Here is a 23,095-nt window from a genome sequence, read left to right as displayed (position 1 = left end):
CCAGCCAGTTCTTAGCACCATCTAATACTAATCAGTGCATACACTTCCTGATCATCTCAAAAGTGTCATCTAACAGACACTGGTTGAATTAGCATGCTCGTAAAGCCCACACTTACTATTAAATTTTTTTCAACTTTAAAAAGTAAAAAAAATTTTTACTGAGTTATAATTAACATACAATATTATATTAGCTTTAGGTGTATGACATATTGATTTGATATTTTTATATGTCACGAAATGGTCACCACCGATTCTGTTCTGTTGCCACATCTCCCCCTCTGTATTGAGATTGTGTCCCCCGAGTCTTTCCTACCTTCATTGGGTTTCTCTTCCTGTCACTAGCTTCTGAGGAAACCAGCTCCTCTGTCTTGCAGCACCGCTGTCTTGTCTGGAGTGTCTGTTTGTGGCTTTGTTTACCTTGTCAGTCTACCCTCTGATTCACATAAACTCAAATCACTCCTCTTTGGCTGTTGGGGACAGCTTCATGGTGACTTCTTGTCCTTTGTCAATGGCTGCCTGGTCTTTTCTCATTTCTGTCCTAGCACAGCAGGAGGTACCAAGACCATCCAGGATTTTGGACCTGGCATCCACCATCTGTCCTGAGGGTGGCCATCTGGGCATTTTCCAGCCTTTGGCTCTTGTAATGAACAAACTTGTGCACATCTATATTTTTGCCAGGTATTCTAGGGATAGATTCCTGAGTACAATCAAAGAGTAAATTTTTGTGGAATTTTGATGAACATTGCCAAGTTCCCCTAAAATTTTGGCAGCAGTTTCGGCAATTATTCCCCCAGAGCCTCACCAACATAACGTGCTGTCACACTCGAGGTTTTTTGCCAGCCTGATGGGTGAGAAATGGTAACTTGGTGTCCTTCTAATCTGCGTTAATCCTGAGTCATTTTTCCATAGAGTGGAGCTCAGGTTGAGGTTCTTTGCCATCTCCTGAGTGGAACTCTAAGAGCAAGAGCTTCTTCTAAGATGGCTAAGGATTCATTGATCTGCAGGATTCAGCAATTGAAACATTTTCTTTCTAGTTTGTGTGACCTTAACCTTTTGCCTACTTGAATAATGATGTAATGAAAACAATTGCCATATACCAAGGACTGTGTCACATCATTTTCAGTCTGTGCAGCAGCCCCACAGACCAAGGATTGGCAAACATTTTTCTAAAGATGGAGAGGCCACATTTCAGGTTCCATAGGCCATACAGTTTCTGTGGTAGCAGAAGGCAATGAGCATGCTTTGTCCCAATAAAACTTTATTAAAAAAAAACAGGAAGTTGGCAGGACTGGCTACTGGCCAGACTTTGTGACCCCATCTCACAGGTAAATAAACCTAAAGAAAACCAAGCAGCTACCCAGAGAGCTGTAGCCACACACATTGACCTGCGTTCAAGAGAAGGTCTGCCTGGCTTTCTACATCCAGCCACACTGAATGCTTGAATTATAGCTTTTTTTTGCTTTTGTGTTGTTTATATTTCCTATCCCTGTAGCTCTGGGAACATTGTCTTTAGTCTTAAGTCTTATCAACTGTTCTTATTTTATGAATATTTTGAAGAAAGTCAGGGAGTAAAATTTGCATATCGTAATGCCTCTCTAAATGGGTATGCTTCTGAAAAGATGTATACATTAAAATATTATTAAGGGATATATTGAGTGAAAGCTGTATTTTTGAACTGTAGGCTAAGTTTGGTGCACATACCCAGTTTTAGATATTATCTTAAAACATCACCCTTTGTTTTCCTGTGTTGTCACATGTTTTCTCCTGAAAGGGCAGGAGTTGTCTCTGCCTTGCATCAGGTGTCTTGAAATACAGACTAGATATTGATAGATGGGGTTATTGTGCATTGACAGTTGCAAAGACTGTGTCATGCAGTGCTGTTAAACATGGCCTTGCTTGATTTCTTCTCAAGTTTAACACCGTCTTTCTCTTCAAGGGAATTTCAATTATATCCTAAATGAAGCTGTCTGGCCCTTTAGAGCCATTGTGAGCGATATTGATCCTTTTAGTGCTGTGTCCTTTAAAGTTTGCCCGTCAGTCTGTTTGCTAACAGTATTTCGAAGTGGTCACATGTTAAAAAAAAAAAAGTGACTAAGTCAGCCAAACCTCAAAGCTTTCTCCAAGAAAAAGAAAGCCAAGTTGTCCTCTGCTGTACATTCTGTGATGGGGAGGAAGGAGGGGACCTAGGGAATGAGCCTGCCCTTGTAGTAATATTGCCATGAGATACGTCCTGGTGAGCAAACTAAAAGATCAGATAGAGGGAGACATGTGAGGACCTGATTCTGTGGCAGCAGCGTCCGGGAGCTTAGCAGATGTCTGTAAACTGTTTCATCATTTTCCCGCTTTCCTGCCTGTGGTTTCTTCAGGACATGGCAGCTGCTGGTACCCAACAACCCCACCTCCTCCCAAATCTCCCCAGGTCCACAGCCACCATCCTCAGGCTCTCTCCTCTGTCTTCCAACACCTCCTGTCACGAAGCCACCAAGTGTGTTCATGATCTTGTGTGGACTTACTGTGCGTCATTCTAGACCCTTGCTGCTGAGATATATGTCTTGTCATTTTACACCTGCTAGTGCCAGCCCAAGGGTTGTCCAGTGATAGGCATTTAATAAATGTTTCAGAAACAAGCATTTTATGAGAGCACTAGTCCCATTCACTGGTCTCAACACTCATGAGCTGATCACTTCCCAAAGACCCTCATATTTTAATACCATCTCATTGAGGGGTTAGAATTTCAGTAGGTGAATTTTGAGAGAACGAAAACATTCAGTCCATAACATGTGTCACTAACTCCCATACAAGTGAAAGAAAAGTTAGATCTTATGTTTGAGACTTTTATATCCTGTGATATCATATAATCCATTTCATTGGACTTTACTCATGCAGCTGATCAATTTTGCTGTTTTCTTTGATCGGCTGAAATACCATGGTTATACTCGAAATGGAAAGTAAAAGCTATGATTAATATATGCACACATGTGTGTGTCTGTGTGTGCATGAGTATATATGTGTGTGTATTGTTTGTGTGTGTATAATAAAAGTAGGTGATATCCATTTCTTAGGCTGTTGAGAGCTTTACCTAACTTTGACTTCCAACTTGGAAAAGAACTTTTTTTTAATTCAAGTACAATGACATCATTTAGTAAGTATTTGGTGAACAGATCTATTTTTCTTCTAGAAAAAAAAAAAAAGATGTAATCCTTCCTCCTTTTTCCTTCAAAATATGTCTGGAAGGAAAGATTTTCTGATTTGTAATCTCCAACTTCACTAAGTCAGGTCCCTAGGACTTAATATAAACAGTCTCTGAATGAATGAGTGATAAAGATCAGGTCCTGTGGAGAATGGTGCATTCATGAACTGAAATCCCAAATTCCCAGGTGGTAAGCTTGGCACCTTGTTCTGTACAAAATGTGAGGTACCAAGCCAGAACGTTTTATATTTCATTAATGACATGAGCAAATGAACTGTGTAATAGATCTCTGAAAGCTTTTTCGAACCTTGGTGCAGACAGCACCGTGAATAATAGGAAGTTCACGCTGTTTGATACGGAGGTAAAATCTGGATGTTGAGTCTGTAGAATGGAATGTTTTGGGGAATCATGCTAGCAGATACTCCCAAGCCTCAGTTCAGATTTCTCATTTGCTCTGCATCGTGAGATCCTGAAATTAGCTCTTTTATAGCTGTAACTGCAGTGAAATTTATTTCCCGCAGCCCAGCCAGGTAAACACCTCAGCTCGCGACCGAGCATCGTTGCTTTCATGAAGCGACAGTTTGTATGAGGCAGATTTCAGAGGAGCTGTGTGGGTTTTCCATCAGAATCCTCAGAAACCCCATCACCCACGGTGAACAAAGTGGAAACAGTTCCTCCTGGCTCTTCTTTTTTTCCCCTACTTATCTCTACATGCTCACAGCCACACAGACTTCTAAACGTACACGAAATCTTGGAAGTAGCAAACGTGACGGTGTCACACACCTTCCAGAGTCTAGTGGTTTCATTCACTCAGTGGTGTGTAAATGAGGATTCGGAGGACTAAGTGACTTCTTTATGCAGGACCAGGTGGCATTAAGTCTTTCGTCTTGTGAAGCCTGTGCCTCCTCTTCACTAAGCCTTGCGGACCTCTGAAGGTCTTATCACACAACAGGAGCAATCATGGCACCTCGGTTGATCACATCCCTTGGTGCCAATGGGGCTCGGGAAGCTGTGGTCAGGCAGGACCCCACTCGTCCGAGGCTGGTGTATTAATCTCTTACCCTGCCCTCCCCAGACCATCCTGTACCCACTGCCTCACCCATGATGGACTCCCTTCTGCCTCTGAGAGGCTCTGATGTCCAAGTCCCCCTTCCACACCCTTCCTGTGGTCACTACTGAGGTTGATGCCCACCTCACTCTTCCTGGGGATGGAGAAGTGGCCTGGAGTCCTGTCATCCAGAGAGCAAGTGAAAACGCTGGTCAGTGAGCAAGCCAGCAGCCCAGGGATTGTAATCACCAGATGGGAACAGGCGGAGCAGCCTGGGGTACCCTCCCGTGGCCGTCCTGACCCGCCTGCCCCACACAGAGGGAAGGTTGTCTCACCTGGTCCTCGCAAGAAGTGGTAGGTTTGAAATGTCCACTCTTTGCTCTGACCGGTGAGATATACTGACTGAGGAATCCAGGCAGGTCACTGCTTTCATCCTGGAGTGAGCGTGTTTCTGCGGACGTGCTGGTGTCTCCCGCTGGGACGCTGATGGACGTGCGCTGTGCTGTGGGGCAGCGGGGCCCAGTCCTCGGGCATCTGAGTGCAGCACTGGTTTTACCCTGAGAGCGGTAGACTCCAGCACATTCCAGAAAGAGGAGCATAAGGTCCAAAGGAAGATGGCAGAGATGCTGTTCTGGTTGACTCTTCACTGACGGTGGGGTCCCTGGGCTGAGGGGCTTAGTGGTCGGTGTCTGTCCCCTCACTGCCCCCCTGCACCCCTGGAGGGCTGCGTGTCCTTATCCACACGTTGCCCAAGTGACTTTTAGGGAAAAAAATAAAACCAAAGCAGACAAACAGAAACAAAGCCCACTCCCTCTCTTGCCAGGCACGGGGTCTGAGGAAGTGCTGCCCCCACCATGGGGTCCCAGGGGTGCTTCCTACTCTGACCGCCTGAGTCAGGCCCCACGTCCGCAGTCCCACTCAGGCCAGCACAGTACCACCCAGCCCGGTTCCATGGGGGCTCTGTAGTAGGATGGAGCTGCCCCACCAGGTCCGGGTGTTCTCTGCTGGACAAGCCAGGGGAGCCCCAGGTTTCTGGACACACACTCTCTCTGGACAAACAATAGCTGGCTGAGGCCCGGGTAGGGGAGGAGGAACCAGGTGGGCGCTCAGGCCAGACTCAGCTCTCCTTCAGGCAATTTCCTGTCGGTAAGGAGGGGCCTGGATTGTGGAACCCAAACACATGGGACCGAACATGCCATGTGCTGGAGGAAGCTCCCAGGCCGGGCAGGGCCCAGAGCATTGCAGGCACTTCGCTGAAGGGCTCGTTTAGCTGTCCTGGGAGGATGAGAACTTCATTCCAGCCCTTATGGAAACATTCAGTGCCACTATAAAAATTTACTGTAAAAAAATGATGATTTCTCATGTAAGTCAGGAAAGGAGCATTTATACATGTAGACCTGGGTGGAGGGCGGGCGTGGAGAGAGTGGAAAAGATGGGTAAGAAACACCCTATCCTGAACTGCTGACCCACTCTCAGTGGACTCCCCAGTGCTCAAGGTTAACAGGGACAGCCTTGTGTTCATCAGCATCAGGGGCCAGAGCGTATGGACCCAGTGTGGGCAGCTGCTTTCGTGGTGGTGGATTCTGGGGGTCAGTGTTTGCACAGGGAGGGTCCTGAGAGGGGACCCAAGGACCCGAGGAAGCAGGAACTTCCTGAGCATCCTTGGGGCTCTTAATCTCTTCCACCTCCCGAGAACAGGACAGAAACGTGCACTGTTCAGATTTGCAGGCATGCAAACCTCAGTGGCCACTGCTCACTCTAGAAGTGTTTATTTTATATGCTTATTTATAAAAATAATGAATCTGTGTTTAGAAGAAAGTCTCCCAATAACCTAGCTCCAATCTCATAAATCAGCGATTTTGTAATAGGCCTTGAACTGTTAAAACATAATTTCCCAGAATTTCAAGCACAGGGATTTGCAGAAGAAACCGTCTCCTCCACACCCACGTGGTTAATTTTATCCCTGCCATAAATTGTTTGCGTGGGGAAGTCCCCTGGGAGAAATGGCCAAGGAGCAGCTCCATGGAAATACTGAGGAGAGAGATTCAGGGACCTTGGGGACCACCTTCCTTCCTGGGACCCTCTCTGCATTCAGTACATTTTCAACAGTTACATATTTATAGATGCAGATGGTTTATACAGGACATTTGTATCAAGTATTTATTAGGTTTTCCTGCCATTTATTTATTTTTCAATTATTTGTTTCTAATTGGAGGATAATTGCTTTACAATATTGTGATGGTTTCTGCCATATATCAACAAGAATCAGCCATAGATATACATATGTCCCCTCCCTCCCACCTCCCACCCCATCCCACCCATCCAGAGTGTCACAGAGCGCTGGGTTGAGCTCCCTGTGCTATACAGCAAATTCCCTTTGGCTATCTGTTTTACATATGGTGGTGTATATATGTTTTAGTGCAACTCTCTCAATTTTTTCCCACCCTCTCCATCCCCCAGTGTTCCCATCAGTCTGTTCTCTATGTCTGTGTCTCTACTGCTTCCCTGCAGATAGGTTCATCAGTACCATCTTTCTAGATTCCATATATAAGCGCTGATACATGATATCTGTTTTTCTCTTTCTGACTTACTTCACTCTATAATAGGCTCTAAGTTCATCTACCTCAGTAGAACTGACTCAGATTCATTCCCTTTTATGCCTAAGTAATATTCCATTCTGTGCATATACCAAAGCTTTATCCATCGATTACATTGTCTCAGATTTGGGGTTTCCTCTCAAGTTACCCTTGCCACGCACTCTGCGTTTCTCCAGTGCCTCCCTCATCAGGTTTATTGGGGTGTAATTTACAGCCGGGGAAATTCTCCCCTTTTTAGGTGTCTCATTCTATGACTTTGACAACCTAGGCAGCCATGTCATCACCTCCATTTCAAGATTTATAATATCTTCACCATTCCGGAAAGTCTCCTTCTGCCCCTTTGTCATCAATCCCTTACCTCCCCCAGCTCCAAGCAATCACTGATCAGAGTTCTCTTTCTCTGGTTTCACCTTTTCCAGGTTGTCATGTGAATGGACTCATAGTTTGTGGTTTTCATATCTGGCTTCTTTCACTTAACATAATACTTCTTAGGTTCAACCATAGAAGTTGAAAGCATCCTTACTTTCATTGCAAATTATATTGCGTTGTATAGATCACCGCAAATTATCCAGGGAGCAGCTGGTAGGTGTTTGGCCTGTTTTCAGCTATTGGTGATTGTGAATGAAGCTGCTGTAAACCTTTGCCTACAGATCTTTGTGTGGACAAATTTATGTGATATGTCCCTTGATTATGTCCTCTGCCTTCAGCCTCTTTAGTTAGTGAACCCTAAATTACTCAAAGTGCTTTCTGAAAAAACCTTGAAAACTCAATCACATTTTAGCTGCACGGAGAAGTGTATGTAGAAAGATGCTTTGGTGATTCTGTTCACAGTGTGGGCCAAGACACTATAATTTTTGCTTCACAAATTTTTATTTTCATTTCTTGGATTTACTGAGCATAGAGTGCATCTTTGGACAGGTGAAAATTCAGAGTTTTTTGCATTTGTTTGATTAACATTTTATTCCTGAGCAATTTTGGTTTGTTTCAGAGCTTAGTGTTTCTAGTTTGTTATGATGTGCTGGAGTATGAATCTTCAACCTTCACCTGCAATCTCAAATTCTAGTATGCTCTCAACACTTGGTATTTTAGTCTGATTTCTCGGTGGCAAAAACCTGACCTGAACTGACCTGGGAGCCAGGGGGAGAGCATTGCACTGAGTGTGAAGGGATGAGGTGTGTGTGCTGGAGGAGGGGACACTGCCCTCGAGCCTCCTGCCACGGTTACATGGTCTGGTGAGGCACCTTCCCGAGATCTGGAAAAGTATGAACTTTGTAATACATTCAGCTCCAAGAGATTTGGAGGAAGGATCTGTTTTTTCTCCATCTGTCTTCGGCACAACTGCCCCCTATCTGTTTGATGGAACTGAGTTGTGCTAGAGAGTCAGTCTGAAGCTTTTTTTTTCATTGTGACTACACCGGTACACTTTATGCCACGACCCAATACAATGCAAATACATCCAGTTTCCAAAGCAACAGCTCTTCTTACTGCATGTAGTGTACTCCTCTCTTCCTTTGCTGTGTTCATGAAAAAGAAAATGCTGGCTGGTGCCACTGCATTTATTTGATTACAAACTGGTTAGTCATGGCTGCAGCTGAGAGAGCCACGAGCTGCGGGTGGTGCTTAGCCAAGAGGGAGACTGGAGGTCCATGCCCGCCTCGCTGTGCCTGGGCCCATGTTTATGTGTCTGTCACAGTGACACATGAGGCCTGCTTTACCACAGAAATGCACGTGCAGGTTTGACTCAAAATCTTTGCAGTTCAGGTCAAGCAGAAGGAACCCTGAGACGGTGTCCTTCAAACTCCTGGAGTGAATCACCCAGCTCCAGAGAGACTAGACTAGATTCTACTTACCTCCTGTGTTTCGATTGTTCACAGGGCCGTGCAAACCAATCAGAGGATCACCATGGGGTGGGCTGGTGGAGGGAGTGTGAGACAAAGGTTGTATTTCAGGAGCTAGACTGTGCACAACCATTGACACTGCTGGGGAAATGAGGGGTCCCGGAGAAAGAGGAGGTGAACCAGTCTGCATTGGTGCTGAAGTGGGGCCCCGATGAGACTCAGGGAGGGTGCCTGGGGCATCCCTGTCCCTGTGCAGCTCCCCTGCTGTGGGATGGTGACCAAGCATCAGTGCCTGGGCTCCAGAGGCTACCAGAAGACCAGGTACAACCATCTCAGTAGTTCATATTCATCTAAATAATGCTCATTTGCATTCTAATTGTTTTATTGGAATTCAATTGAAGTTGACCTTCCTACCAACTCTGAACCAAAGGGCTGGCTTCCAAAGGAGTGGCATGAATGGGGTTGTACTTTTCCAGCTTCTGAAGGTAACAGCATTTGTGTTTGTTCCTAAGTCTGCTTTTCAGCCCTACCTGAAATTCCAACACTCTTCTTCTTTCAGCCATACCTGGAGTTCCAACACCCTTCCTCTTTCCCGGTCCCTTCTCAATTTCCCTGTGTCTTTATTTGGAATTTTCTGAGTCAAAATGAAACCTGACAGTTGGGAAGACCCTGAGAAGTCATTTTGTTGGTGGGAAACTGAGACTTACAAAAGCAAAGTGGGTTGCCCGTGAACATCCGCCCCAACCTCACTGCTTCCCCGGACTTAGATGGGAGGATGGTAATTGAGTTTGACCAAATATAATCATGGCTGAGACTGCAGCAGTTGGTCATTTTCTTTCCCAGGCAGGTAATCGACTTTGTGTTTTCATGATATGTTCTACATGAGGAATTCTGAGCAGTATGACACTTCTGATTTTAAAAAATAATATGAAATATTAAAAATACACTTTTGTGCATGCCAACCAGCTTTCAAAGTTAAGAACCTAGGTGCTGCAACACAGGTGACTGTGTCCCTCTCTCTGTCCAGAAACATGTTTGTTGCTTTCATGGAGTTCTTTATGGGTGAGTCCGTAAGTGATCAATATTCTGTATGCTTGCTACTTCTTTTTTTTTTTTTCCTCAATATTGTGTTTGTGAGATGCATCCATGTTTATTGGTGTAGATCTAGGTTGCATGTACACTTGCACTAACTTACTGATTCACAGTGTTTTATGGCTACATTTTCTCTCCTGATGGATAAAGAATTTTTTTCCCAGCTTCCAGCTTCCTAGACTCCCTTTCAAGAGGAATAATCACCCTGCACAAATAGGATCATGTGACTGTAACCGGTTTGGAGAGGAAGTGTCTGCCTGTTGAAGAGAAATGAGGTTTTAAGTTGTTTAGCTTGTGCTTTTCTATACGGAAAATGTAATTGAGCTGAGCCCGGAAAGTCATGCGATATAGGATAACATTTTATGGGGAAATGTATACATCAATCTCCTTAATATATTAGAACAGGGCTTCTTCATATAACCTGGTCAGCCTGATTTCAAACACAGGATTTACTTTTATAAAATTTAATTTGTTGGGCTTCCCTGATGGCTCAGTGGATAAGAATCCATCTGCCAATTCTACCAGTGGAGACATGGTTTCAATCCCTGATCTGGGAAGATCCCACATGCTGCAAAGCAACTAAGCCTGTGCACCACAACTACTGAACCTGTGCTCTAGAGCCTGGGAGCCAAAACTACTGAAGCCCACTCACCCTAGAGCCTGTGCTCTGCAACAAGAGAAGCCATGGCATTGAGAAGCCCGGCCACCACAACTAGAGACTAGCCCCCGATCTCTGCAAGTAGAGAAAACCCGTGCAGCAACAAAGACCCAGTGCAACCAAAAATAAATTAATTAATTACACTATTAAAACATTTTAATTGTTATTAAATGCTCTGAAATGAACACCGACAATTCATTTACAGAGCCTTCCATAAATATTTATACTCTGTGCAGTCCCTGGACCATCTGACTTACTCCATGGACTTTAGCCAACCTACATGAGAAGAAATCTCTCACTCTGCCCCTCCAGCCAAGACCTCTCTCAGGCACAAACCCCACGTGGGTCCAGGGTGACCTGTCACGTCCATACCTCATGTCCGTACCTCATGTCCGTACCTCACCCTCACCATGGAAAGGCCACCTCCCAGCCCCACTTCCTGCGACCAGATTGTGACTTTCTTCTGGGCTCAGTTCCTTGGTGATGGTGGAGAGTCCTTTGCTCCAAACCCTTCAGCCCTTCTGGTTTTGCAGATGCTTCACCAGAGTCTGAGTCCAGCAAGGAGGACCCGGCCGCAACACCTCTTCCTGATTTATCTCTGTGTTTAAGACACACTTTCATAACCAACACTCAGTGCTCAGGGAGAGGGCCTGGCACTCAATAGAGGCAGAATAAATATTTTTGGAATAAATAAAAAATCTGACCAAATCAAGCCATTTCATGTTCATTGGCTACAATTAATAGTTCTTGTTCTTGAAATGTTTTCTCTGGTGTATGCAAAAAGTGCATATATATTTTTAATGGTTTATAGTTTCCACTTGTGACCATTAACTCACATCCAAAGAACTGAGATTGTTACTCATCAACCTCCGGTCCTCAGACGCTCCACAGACACTAGTGACTATCCTGCCCTTTGTACTTTATCTTCCCTGAACTGAATTATGGAGATACTTGTGGCAGACACCTGATCTAATTCTTCAGCAGGACTTTGCACAAACTATTATCATAGGAAAGAAAGAGTAAATATTTGGAGATCGCATTAATTCTGCCAGCCTGTATTCAGAGCACACACTGTACCACATGTACACACACATATACACACATACAAATATAATATATACATATATATATATAGTCCTCTTGGATATAGAGATTCACAAATAAGTGAGCAACATAAAGTGTTCGGGGTCTAAAGGAAACAGATGGTGGGCTTTGCGGTGGAGATGAAGGAGGGGAGTCTTGACTGATGAGGATGACGTGGAAGTGTGTGTGAGGAGGGCTTTGTGGTCCGAGGGAGAAGACCGTGCTCTGACTCAGAGGGACAAACACTTGCCTGTCCTTGGATGTGCAGCCAGCACGGCTGGAATTTGAGGTCCAAGGAAGTCTTAGCAAGAGACAAGACACACACGTCTGCAATACAGAGGCCCTGTAGGTGAGCTTGGGAATATGGGCCTTCTCATCCCTTGTGCAGTGAGCAAGTCCAAACTGTGCTTCTAAAAGTTTAACTTGGCCTGGTTGGCAGAGGGGACACCCCGAGGCAAAGTGTCAGTCATTCAGAAGAGGAGGTGGTGAAAGGAGACGTGTGGAGATATGGTCAGGCACTGGGTAGAGACATCTCATAGGAAGATGGGTGTCTGCAGATGGTCTTGGGCACGTGCTGGGACTGAATGAGCGGCTTTGTGAGTTGTTGTGCACTTTCTGGTCTCTTCCAGTCTGTCCCAAGAGCAAGTGGACATTTGGGAGAGGGGGTGGACACTTGGGAGATGGGGTGGACAGCTGGGAGAGGGGATGAGGGAAAAAAATCAGGTGTTGCTGGCACTGTAGTTATTAGGGGCTTATTCAAAACCAAATATATGAGTATTAGTTACATCTAAGTACAGTTTCCAAAGTATCCATTCATTGTGATAAAAAATCTAGACCACTGAGGAGACTCCAAGCTCAGCATTTTCTAAAACCTGTGCCATGAGCAGTAGGTCAGCAGAATGTAGTCAGTTTTAGATAAAACGTTAAGAAATGGTTTGAGCTCAGATAAATTTGGGAAGCAGAGATTTGCACGCAAGCTCAGTTGCTTCAGTTGTGTCCAACTCTTTTGCGACCATATGGACTGTAGTCCACCAGGCTCCTCTGTCCATGGGATTCTCCAGGCAAGAATACTGGAGTGGGTTGCTGTACCTTTCTCCAGGGGACCTTCCTGACTCCGGGATTGAACCCATGATTCCCATGTCTCCTGCATTGCTAGTGGGTTCTTTACCCACTGAGCCACCTGGGAAGCCCAGAGGTTTACACAAACTCCAATTTACTGTTTTTCTACAGAACTTCTCAAGTCCTTTACTATAATAATAACCGTCATGATTTTCTAACACTTATTTGACCAGAGGCAGGTTTTTTTTCCTTTTCTTTGGTCATGTTTTGCTTTAATTCCCAGTATTTCTGAGGACTAGCTCTCTCATGAATGTGCTTCAGTTGACTCTGGTCTAGACAGTGAAGATAGAGACTGTAGTGATAATATGGTCCCCATGGGAGGTATCAAGTGGACTCTGACCTGGTCATTGTCCGCGGCCCACACCGTCATCTTCTGGAGGTTCCTGGAGCCCGTGGGCTGGCAGTGCTCTGAATGTGCTGCTTTGTGAGCTCGGGTGACAGCACCAGCTAACAGGTTGGCACCTCCATGGCTGATGGATTCCACTCTGAGCTGGACCACAGCCCAGTCTTGTTTCTGGGAGCTGCGTTCTGTCATGGCTGGGGAGTAATTGCTTTGCAGTTGGGGTTCATTTACTCTCTTCATGTTTGTGGGTGATCGAGTGTCTCCTTGGGGACCTAAGAGCTCAAAGCTGAGGCTGTTGACTCGAAGCCACTGTTTGCAAATTGAGAGCCATGTACAGAGTGCAGGTTGGGGGCGGCGGGAGTGGGGCAGGCAGGCACAGTGGCTCCTGGGTCCACTGTGCCGGGTGGGACTCTGGGTATGTTCCTCAGAGAACTCTTTCCCGCCAGTCGGCTTGGTTTGTGCTTCTCATAAAATGTCATGATCAATTCGTTTTCGGCAAAAGAGCTGCAGTAATTTATCCCCCAAATCCACTCAGGAGGGACTGCTGGCTCCCCCGACCTCAGCCCCATCCAGGAAATACTTCCCCGCCCAGCCTGGCCTTCATTTCCTGGCTTCTCTCCTTGATCTCTGAATTCCCGTTCTGATGATGTGAATCCTCCTCTGCTCTGTCTGATCATGTTAGGTGTACTTGCAAAGTAGGCAAAACCTCTATGGTTTTCTTATGATGAAATCAATCATCAGATTTACTTATTATAGATTTGGATTATAAATTTTATAAGTAATTATAAAATCTGGATGAAGTGTTTACAGTATTATACGTTTGGATGAAGTTTTCCTATTTGATTTCTCTTACTCTTAGCCCAAATGCAAGGAATTTGCTATTTTTTAAAACCTTTCACACAACCATGTGTGTTTTATTTATGGAGGTAAAGGGATGTCTCATCACATCCATGTTTCTCTCTTCATAGAAGTTTCAGTTCAGTCAGTTCAGTTCAGTCTCTCAGTCGTGTCCGACTCTTTGCAACCCCGTGAATCGCAGCATGCCAGGCCTCCCTGTCCATCACCAACTCCCGGAGTTCACTCAAACTCATGTCCATCGAGTCGGTGATGCCATCCAGCCATCTCATCCTCTGTCATCCCCTTTTCCTCCTGCCCCCAATCCCTCCCAGCATCAGGGTCTTTTCCAATGAGTCAACTCTTCGCATGAGGTGGCCAAAGTACTGGAGTTTCAGCTTTAGCATCATTCCTTCCAAAGAACACCCAGAGCTGACCTCCTTTAGAATGGACTGCTTGGATCTCCTTGCAGTCCAAGGGACTCTCAAGAGTCTTCTCCAACACCACAGTTCAAAAGCATCAATTCTTCGGGGCTCAGCTTTCTTCACAGTCCAACTCTTACATCCATACATGACCACTGGAAAAACCATAGCCTCGACTAGACGGACCTTGTTGACAAAGTAATGTCTCTGCTTTTGAATATGCTATCTAGGTTGGTCATAACTTTTCTTCCAAGGAGTAAGCGTCTTTTAATTTCATGGCTGCAGTCATCATCTGCAGTGATTTTGGAGCCCCAAAAAGTAAAGTCTGACACTGTTTCCACTGTTTTACCATCTATTTCCCATGAAGTGATGGGACCAGATGCCACGATCTTCGTTTTCTGAATGTTGAGCTTTAAGCCAACTTTTTCACTCTCCTCTTTCACTTTCATCAAGAGGCTTTTGAGTTCCTCTTCACTTTCTGCCATAAGGGTGGTGTCATCTGCATATCTGAGGTTATTGCTATTTCTCCCGGCAATCTTGATTCCAGCTTGTGCCTCTTCCAGCCCAGCGTTTCTCATGATGTACTCTGCATGTAAGTTAAATAAGCGGGGTGACAATATGCAGCCTTGATGTACTCCTTTTCCTATTGGGAACCAGTCTGTTGTTCCATGTCCATTCTAACTGTTGCTTCCTGACCTGCATATAGGTTTCTCAGAGGCAGGTCAGGTGGTCTGGTATTCCCATCTCTTGAAGAATGTTCCACAATTTGTTGTGATCCACAGAGTCAAAGGCTTTGGCATAGTCAATAAAGCAGAAATAGATGTTTTTCTGGAACTCTCTTGCTTTTTCCATGATCCAGCGGATGTTAGCAATTTGATATCTGGTTCCTCTGCCTTTTCTAAAACCAGCTTGAACATCTGGAAATTCACGGTTCATGTATTGCTAAAGCCTGGCTTGGAGAATTTTGAGCATGACTTAACTAGCGTGTGAGATGAGTGCAATTGTGTGGTAGTTTGAGCATTCTTTGGCATTGTCTTTCTTTGGGATTGGAATGAAAACTGACCTTTTCCAGTCCTGTGGCCACTGCTGAGTTTTCCAAATTTGTTGGCATATTGAATGCAGCACTTTCACAGCATCATCTTTCAGGATTTGAAATAGCTCAACTGGAATTCCATCACCTCCACTAGCTTTGTTCGTAGTGATGCTTTCTAAGGCCCACTTGACTTCACATTCCAGGATGTCTGGCTCTAGGTGAGTGATCACACCATTGTGATTATCTGGGTCATGAAGATCTTTTTTGTACAGTTCTTCTGTGTATTCTTGCCACCTCTTCTTAATATCTTCTGCTTCTGTTAGGTCCATACCATTTCTGTCCTTTATCAGGCCCATCTTTGCATGAAATGTTCCCTTGGTATCTCTAATTTTCTTGAAGAGATCTCTAGTCTTTCCCATTCTGTTGTTTTCCTCTATTTCTTTGCACTGATCACTGAGGAAGACTTTCTTATCTCTCCTTGCTATTCTTTGGAACTCTGCATTCAGATGCTCATATCTTTCCTTTTCTCCTTTGCTTTTCACTTCTCTTCTTTTCACAGCTATTTGTAAGGCCTCCCCAGACAGCCATTTTGCTTTTTTGCATTTCTTTTCCATGGGGATGGTCTTGATCCCTGTCTCCTGTACAATGTCACGAACCTCAGTCCATAGTTCATCAGGCACTCTTATCTATCAGATCTAGGCCCTTAAATCTATTTCTCACTTAGAGTTGTGTATAAAACCCAGGCTTCTAATGGGGAGGTCCTTTTCCAGACCATTTTTATAAAAAGCCAGTCAGACTGGTCTGAGGAATTTTTCCTAGAAGACCCTGGATTAGGAGACTCTTTACTTAAGACTTGACTTACATTCATATTATGGTACCAAATAAATGGTAATATTCTAAATGTGCAACAGTAGTGGACTAGTTAAGTAACTACTATCTGCCTGTGAGTGTGGTAAAGGTTTCAAAATCTTCAGTGAGTTGTGAAGATGTGAGTGATGTGTTAAATGAACAAATTATTTTCAAAAACAATAGATAAAGTATAAGCCTAGTTTTGTTAACTCAAAGATTGCATGGATAGTAGTTTCTTATGGTTTCCAAACTATTGAGTAGAGTTCCCTGTGCTGTACAGTAGGTCTTATTGTTATATACAGTGCTGTGTATATGTTCATCCCAAATTCCTAATTTACCCCTCCCCCCTCACCTTTCTCCTTGGGTAACCAGAAGTTTGTTTTCTTTGTCTGTGAGTCCATTTCTGTTCTGTAAATAGTTCATGTCATTTTTTTAGATTCCACATAGAAGCAATATCATATGATTTTTTAATTCACTAAAATGTCAACATGATTATTTCTAGGTGATAGAGGTCTTGCTATTTATTATGTTTTAACCCAAATACGTCATATATCCAATGTAAATGATGACTATATATTTCATCACATAAAGTGTATTTGAAAAATACGTATCTTCACATGAGATAATTTCCTATCTTCTGCTGCTTTTCCAAACTAAACAAGTTTTAGCTCTGATACACACTGGGTCACTTTCATTTGAGTCCTGTGCAATAAAGATGAACAGTGTTATCTCTTCAAGACAGAGGGGAGCACAGGACGAGGGGAAGGTCCCAGTGAAACACAGCCACCAGGTCCTGCAGACACTGGGACCAAATCTTCTGAGCTCTGTGTTAAGGACCTGCCTTTTCTTGGAACAGGATGGAAAACAAAATCGACTCAGCATTCAAAGTAATGAAGGGCACCTGTTCAAGGATGGCTTGAATGTTTCCTATGTTTTCCCTCTAAACTTGGATTTACTTCCAGGGCTGCTCATGTACATCCAGTCTTTAACTGCTCCTACCAGGTTGCAAACCCCTGTCTCTGTCCTGGACACGTGGCTTATTTAATAACAGTTTAGTTCATCAGTACATTTTAGGAGTGAGAGTTGGTTTCGGGTTCTTCATGCTATTCCTGAAACTCCCTGAAAGCTTCCTGAGTCTTAGTAGATTATGTAAGGCTGGAGTCAGAGAAAAGCTTTCTGATACCTTCCAGGCAGAAACTGAGCATTCTTTAAGTCTTAAGAAGATTCAAACATACTGTGATGGTTTAACCATTGCAACGTCAAAACAATTGAATTTCCTCCTCCCTGTTTTTCCCTCCATAGCTTAAAGGGAGCCGATGCTGGCAATGGGATCCGAGTGTTTGTGCCTGACGTGGGCATGTTCATCGCCAGCCTGACCATCTGGCTGGTCTGTAGGAACATTGTTCAGAAGCCAATGGCCGAAGAGGCCGCGCAGTGTAACCCGGAGTTTGAGAATGAAGAGTCGGTAAGTCTGAGTCTGGGCCTCTTCCTGGTCTGATTTCTGGGGCCTTGTAGGTTGTGACATGAAAAGTGAGATATGCACAGAGCTTCGTGCCCTCCTATGCTGGGTGGTTGCTTTGTACACCTCGGGTGGTCCTCACGCATGTGCATTCTCACCTGCACTCGGCCACGTGGAAACAAGTCCGGGGACGTGAGGGCTGCCCTGTGAGATGCATTAACCCTAAGGGCCTGGGCCTGACCCGGTCGGTGTCTCTTCATTACCATCCGCCCTTAACTCACACTGGAAACCTTTCAAGTTTGTGTCATGGCCCGTGCCCTAGATACTTAGTTACTGCAACATTCTTAGAGAAGAAACACCTGGAAGTTGTCAGAGAAAAAAAAAAATTAATTCTACCTTGATGGAAGCTTCCAGTCTGTGCACCATGCCATCCTGAGTCAGTGGTTAAATCTGCATGCTTCCATCGAGGTATTTTTTAAAGTACTCCAGAGAAAAAAATACATGCATTTGGAAGAGTGTAAGAATGAGTTAAACGTTTGTGAATTTTTAGCTGATCAGGGGACACGTCAGATTTCACTACGTGGTGAATGGAAGCGGGAGACAGCTGTCGCTCCGTCACTGACAGTTTGTTCTAATAACTGCACTTTGCCATGTGAGTCTAGGTGACAGTGACTTAAAAAGTAATTGATCTGGTAATTGAAAGATAAAATTTACAGGGAAAAAAATCCTTAAAAGACTGTATTTGGACATTTGACCCAAGACACTTGTAAGTACTAAATGTTTCATTCATAAGCTTTGACAAGAAATTAAACCTATAAAACTGAAGTTAGTTGAAATTACTTATATTGAGAATGGTAACCATGATGACATCAAAGAAAGAAAGTTTTCAGTTATGGCAAATAATGTGTGTGCTTCACAAATGAACAACATTTTCCCTTGATATTTATTAGAATACAACAATGAAGAAAGAATGAATATGATTCCATAAACCTCTGCAGATTAGAAATGATGTTATTGCCTAAAATCCTTGTGAGTAAAAAATACACAATCCTGTGGCATATCCATATTCTGCTGTTTTTAAGGTAAATGTTAAAAAGGGTACATGGTGTTAAAAATCATTACAGCAAGGTCATAACTACCTATCTCTTGCATTCAAGTTCACAAACTGTACAACACATGTCAGTGTCCTAGAAATAGAACTATGAAGGTGCTTTTTCTTCTGGCTAAGACAGAATTTAAAATTTTAACCTCTGCTTTTATATTTGAAATTTCTTTTCTAGTATTTACAGTTTTGAAAAATCATCTGGCTTAAACAATCACCCTGTTTTTTCCAGATTCAGTGAAAATAAATCCATTAACTCAAGCTCTCCGGACTTAGGACTTTTCCTTATTATTTTTGATAAGGCAAGATTTGTTTTCAGTTCTCCTCATATTGTAGATGGAGGGTAAGGGATAGTTACTGTGAACTGAGTGGACTCTGAAGTCAGACTTGGAAGCTGTGTGATGTTGGGAAAATTGTTTATCCTCTTTCTTCTTCCGCAAAGTGGAGATTGTCCTGAAGACTTAATAAAGGGCCACGTGCTTGCCTCCCTTTGTTCTTCTCCAGTTTGAAAGGAAGTAGAACAATTGCAAAAATGTAAAATTTAAAGCCTCTTAAAATGAGAGAAAGATAAGTTGGAGGGTGTGTTTGAGGCCAACTCACTCAGTAAAGGACTTCCTTCCTTGTCATCGGTGAAGGACAACCATGACTGAATTACAAAGCTTCCTACAGAAAGAACTTCTGTCTCCAGTTCAAACACTGTTTTGCCATAAAACTAGGAAAACCTGCACTGAAAACTAAAGATAAGGGATGTTAGGTCAAGGTCACCCATCTGGTGAAGAAGAGACACGATGTCACTGACCGATACTAAAATCATGTTTCCTTCCTGATTCCCCTCTGTTCTCCAGGATGGGCTCATGATACCTCTCTCCCATGTGAAATTTGTTTAAATATCTGCACCCTATATATTATTGATTACATTCAGTTCAGTTCAGTCACTCAGTTGTGTCCTACTCTTTGCCACCCCATGAACTGCAGCATGCCAGGCCTCCCTGTCCATCACCAACTTCTAGAGTTCAGCCAAACTCATGTGCATCGAGTCAGTGATGCCATCCAGCCATCTCATCCTCTGTCATCCCCTTCTCCTCCTGCCCCCAATCCCTCCCAGCATCAGGGTCTTTTCCAATGAGTCAACTCTTTGCATAAGGTGGCCAAAGTATTGGAGTTTCAGCTTCAGCATCAGTCCTTCCAGTGAACACCCGGGACTGATCTCCTTTAGAATGGACTGGTTGGATCTCCTTGCAGTCCAAGGGACTCTCAAGAGTCTTCTCCAGCACCACAGTTCAAAAGCATCAATTCTTTGGTGCTCAGCTTTCTTCATAGTCCAACTCTCACATCCATACATGACCACTGGGAAAACCATAGCCTTGACTAGACGGACCTTTGTTGGCAAAGTAATCTCTGCTTTTTAATATGCTTTCTAAGTTGGTCATAACTTTCCTTCCAAGGAGTAAGCATCTTTTAATTTCATGGCTGCAATCACCATCTGCCGTTCTAATCCTAATTGATTACATTATTTAATGATAAAAAGGGATAGATTCTCTAAGCATTATTTTTGGGGAGCTTGGAAAGTGCAAGTGTGAAAGCGTTAGTCACTCAGTCATATCCAACTCTTTGTGACTCCATGTACTGTAGCCCACCAGGCTCCTCTGTCCATGGAATTCTCCAGGCAGGAATACTGGAGTGGGTTGCCATGCCTTCCTCCAGGGTATCTTCCCAACCCAGATATTGAACCCAGGTCTCTTGCATTACAGGCAGATTCTTCACTGTCTCACTCACCAGAAAAAACCCTTAATATTGAAAATGCTAAATATCATTACTATAAAGTTGAGTTCCCTCTAGGTTAAATTTGTTTGTGCCTAAATTAGATATTAGTTTCCATAGTCTCAGTACATTCCAGCCCCAGGTGGCCCAGGGGAGCAGGCTAGAGTGACTGTCCAGAGATGAATCCAGGAGGAAATTTTTCTTACTGGGGAACCATCTGGCTGGAGTCTGAAAAGAATATAAATACACGGCCAAAATAAGCAGGAGAATTTATTTTATTTTGAAGTCCCTAGCGTACTTCCTGCGACTCGTAAATCTTGGCGATTGTGTTCTAGATTGCTTGGTTTTTGAGGATCCTTTGAAAGGACAGTGTTTGCTGGCGTTGCTTCTTCTCTCATTTATCTCAGTGGAGAAATGGCAGATTAGTCAACCCTCTGGTGCCTGGGAGAATTGCTTCTCAAATCCAGCTTTGTTTCAGAGTAGTAAGTAATCCCTGGAGAATGCTCAGGACTCTTCCCAAATCTCCATGGACATGATAATGAGGCTTAAGTTCATTGTTTTAAAGGGCATCAGAAATCCAAGGATTCTCCCAAAAAAAAACCCAGTGGGCATGGAGTTGGGGAGGAGGCTTTGTCCTGTTCTTGAATTTTATAGAAAGCAAACCTTGGTCAAGGACCAACTCCCCAAGTGCCATGAAAGATTCTTTGCCAACTGACATACTTGTGGTCTTGTTTATTTGTTCCTTTTAATTCAGAAGCATATTGACAAATCATAACTGAAAGATTCAGATTCTTACGTCTTTAAAAAAAAATGAGTTGTGTTATGAGAGTTAAATTGTGTAGAAAGGTTATCTGTGCAATAAAACACTAATGACATCAGTAATTTCACCAAGTTGATAGTATCTGCATATTTATGTACTTCCAGCTCTTTCTTGCTATTTAATGAGATTTCAGGCTTTATTATTTTTTTTAAACAAAGAGTAGTTTAATATGAAACCAAATTTATGATAAATGTTTATTCAAATAGGAATTTTAGTCTTGACTTAGTCTGCTGCAAGTGGCTTCTTCTATATGGTCTAACAAATCCAATATGAATGATATAAAGAATATTTTGGTGTCAGTCTTGAGAAACCTATATGCAGGTCAGGAAGCAACACTTAGAATGGACATGGAACAACAGACTGGTTCCCAATAGGAAAAGGAGTACGTCAAGGCTGCATATTGTCACCCTGCGTATTTAACTTACATGCAGAGTACATCATGAGAAACACTGGGCTGGAAGAAGCACACGCTGGAATCAAGATTTCCAGGAGAAATAGCAATAACCTCAGATATGCAGATGACACCACCCTTATGGCAGAAAGTGAAGAGGAACTCAAAAGCCTCTTGATGAAAGTGAAAGAGGAGTGTGAAAAAGTTGGCTTAAAGCTCAACATTCAGAAAACGAAGATCGTGGCATCTGGCTCCATCACTTCATGGGAAATAGATGGGGAAACAGTGGAAACAGTGTCAGACTTTATTTTTGGGGGCTCCAAAATCACTGCAGATGGTGATTGCAGCCATGAAATTAAAAGACGCTTACTCCTTGGAAAGAAAGTTATGACCAACCTAGATAGCATCTTGAAAAGCAGAGACATTACTTTGCCAACAAAGGTCCGTCTAGTCAAGGCTATGGTTTTTCCAGTGGTCATGTATGGATGTGAGAGTTGGACTGTGAAGAAAACTGAGCCCCAAAGAATTGATGCTTTTGAACTGTGGTGTTGGAGAAGACTCTTGAGAGTCCCTTGGATTGCAAGGAGATGCAACCAGTCCATCCTAAAAGAGATCAGTCCTGGGTGTTCATTGGAAGGACTGATGCTGAAGCTGAAACTCCAGTACTTTGGCCACCTTATGCAAGGAGTTGACTCATTGGAAAATACCCTGATGCTGGGAGGGATTGGGGGCAGGAAGAGAAGGGGATGACAGAGGATGAGATGGCTGGATGGCATCACCAACTCAATGGACATGAGTTTGAGTGAACTCCAGGAGCTGGTGATGGGCAAGGAGGCCTGGTGTGCTGTGATTCATGGGGTCGCAGAGTTGGACACAACTGAGCGACTGAACTGAACTGAACTGATATACCTAATTTATCCCTGAAGCAGCCCTGTTGTTGGGCATGTTGGGACCTGTCAGTGCTTGATGGGGTAGAGACTCTCCTTCATCACTCAGGTTGAAGCCAGGGCTTCAGACAGCAGCAGCTTCTAAAGCATGGAGACACATTCAGTCCCAGAGCTGCGATTATAATCCTGGCTGCTCTACAGATGTAGAGTCTGGAGGTGTCCTCTGGGCAGCAATTGCAGAAATTGGGAGTCTTGAGGGTTACATAAGCTCCTTCTGGAGTCTGGCTGAGCAGCAGCAAGGCCTCGGGGGTTCGAGGATGATATCTCATGGCTCACTTTCCCAGGGGCCCCTCCTTTACCTCCATGTGTGAGGGAAACCTGAGGCTCTAGGTTCCACAGACGGATCTTTTTCACAAGAAGCTTGAGGCTGTGTTTGTCTGCTGGCCTGCGGTGCCTGGGGGTGGTGGCCTGATACGAGCGCTGTCTCTGGTTGTTACTGTCCCGTGGGGCTCAGGGTCTCCAGTCCTACTGGCCACCAGGGCATGTCCCCATATGCACTGTGTATGCTC

General features: G+C 44.0%; 1 protein-coding gene across 1 annotated transcript in view; it reads left to right on the top strand.

Moving 5' to 3' along the window:
• The window catches only part of PIEZO2 (piezo type mechanosensitive ion channel component 2), a 252,170-nt gene that overhangs the window by 118,714 nt on the left and 110,361 nt on the right, over nt 1–23,095 (top strand). Inside the window, exon 5 of the mRNA XM_055559293.1 lies at nt 17,409–17,571. Coding sequence (XP_055415268.1) covers nt 17,409–17,571 — 163 coding nt within the window. The remainder of the gene's footprint in view (nt 1–17,408; nt 17,572–23,095) is intronic.

This window comes from Bubalus kerabau, chromosome 21, assembly GCF_029407905.1.
Source record: "Bubalus kerabau isolate K-KA32 ecotype Philippines breed swamp buffalo chromosome 21, PCC_UOA_SB_1v2, whole genome shotgun sequence".
In the NCBI taxonomy this organism is placed as follows: Eukaryota; Metazoa; Chordata; class Mammalia; order Artiodactyla; family Bovidae; genus Bubalus; species Bubalus kerabau.
Note: the sequence above shows the minus strand (reverse complement) of the source record. Positions and strands in the feature narration are given on the sequence as shown.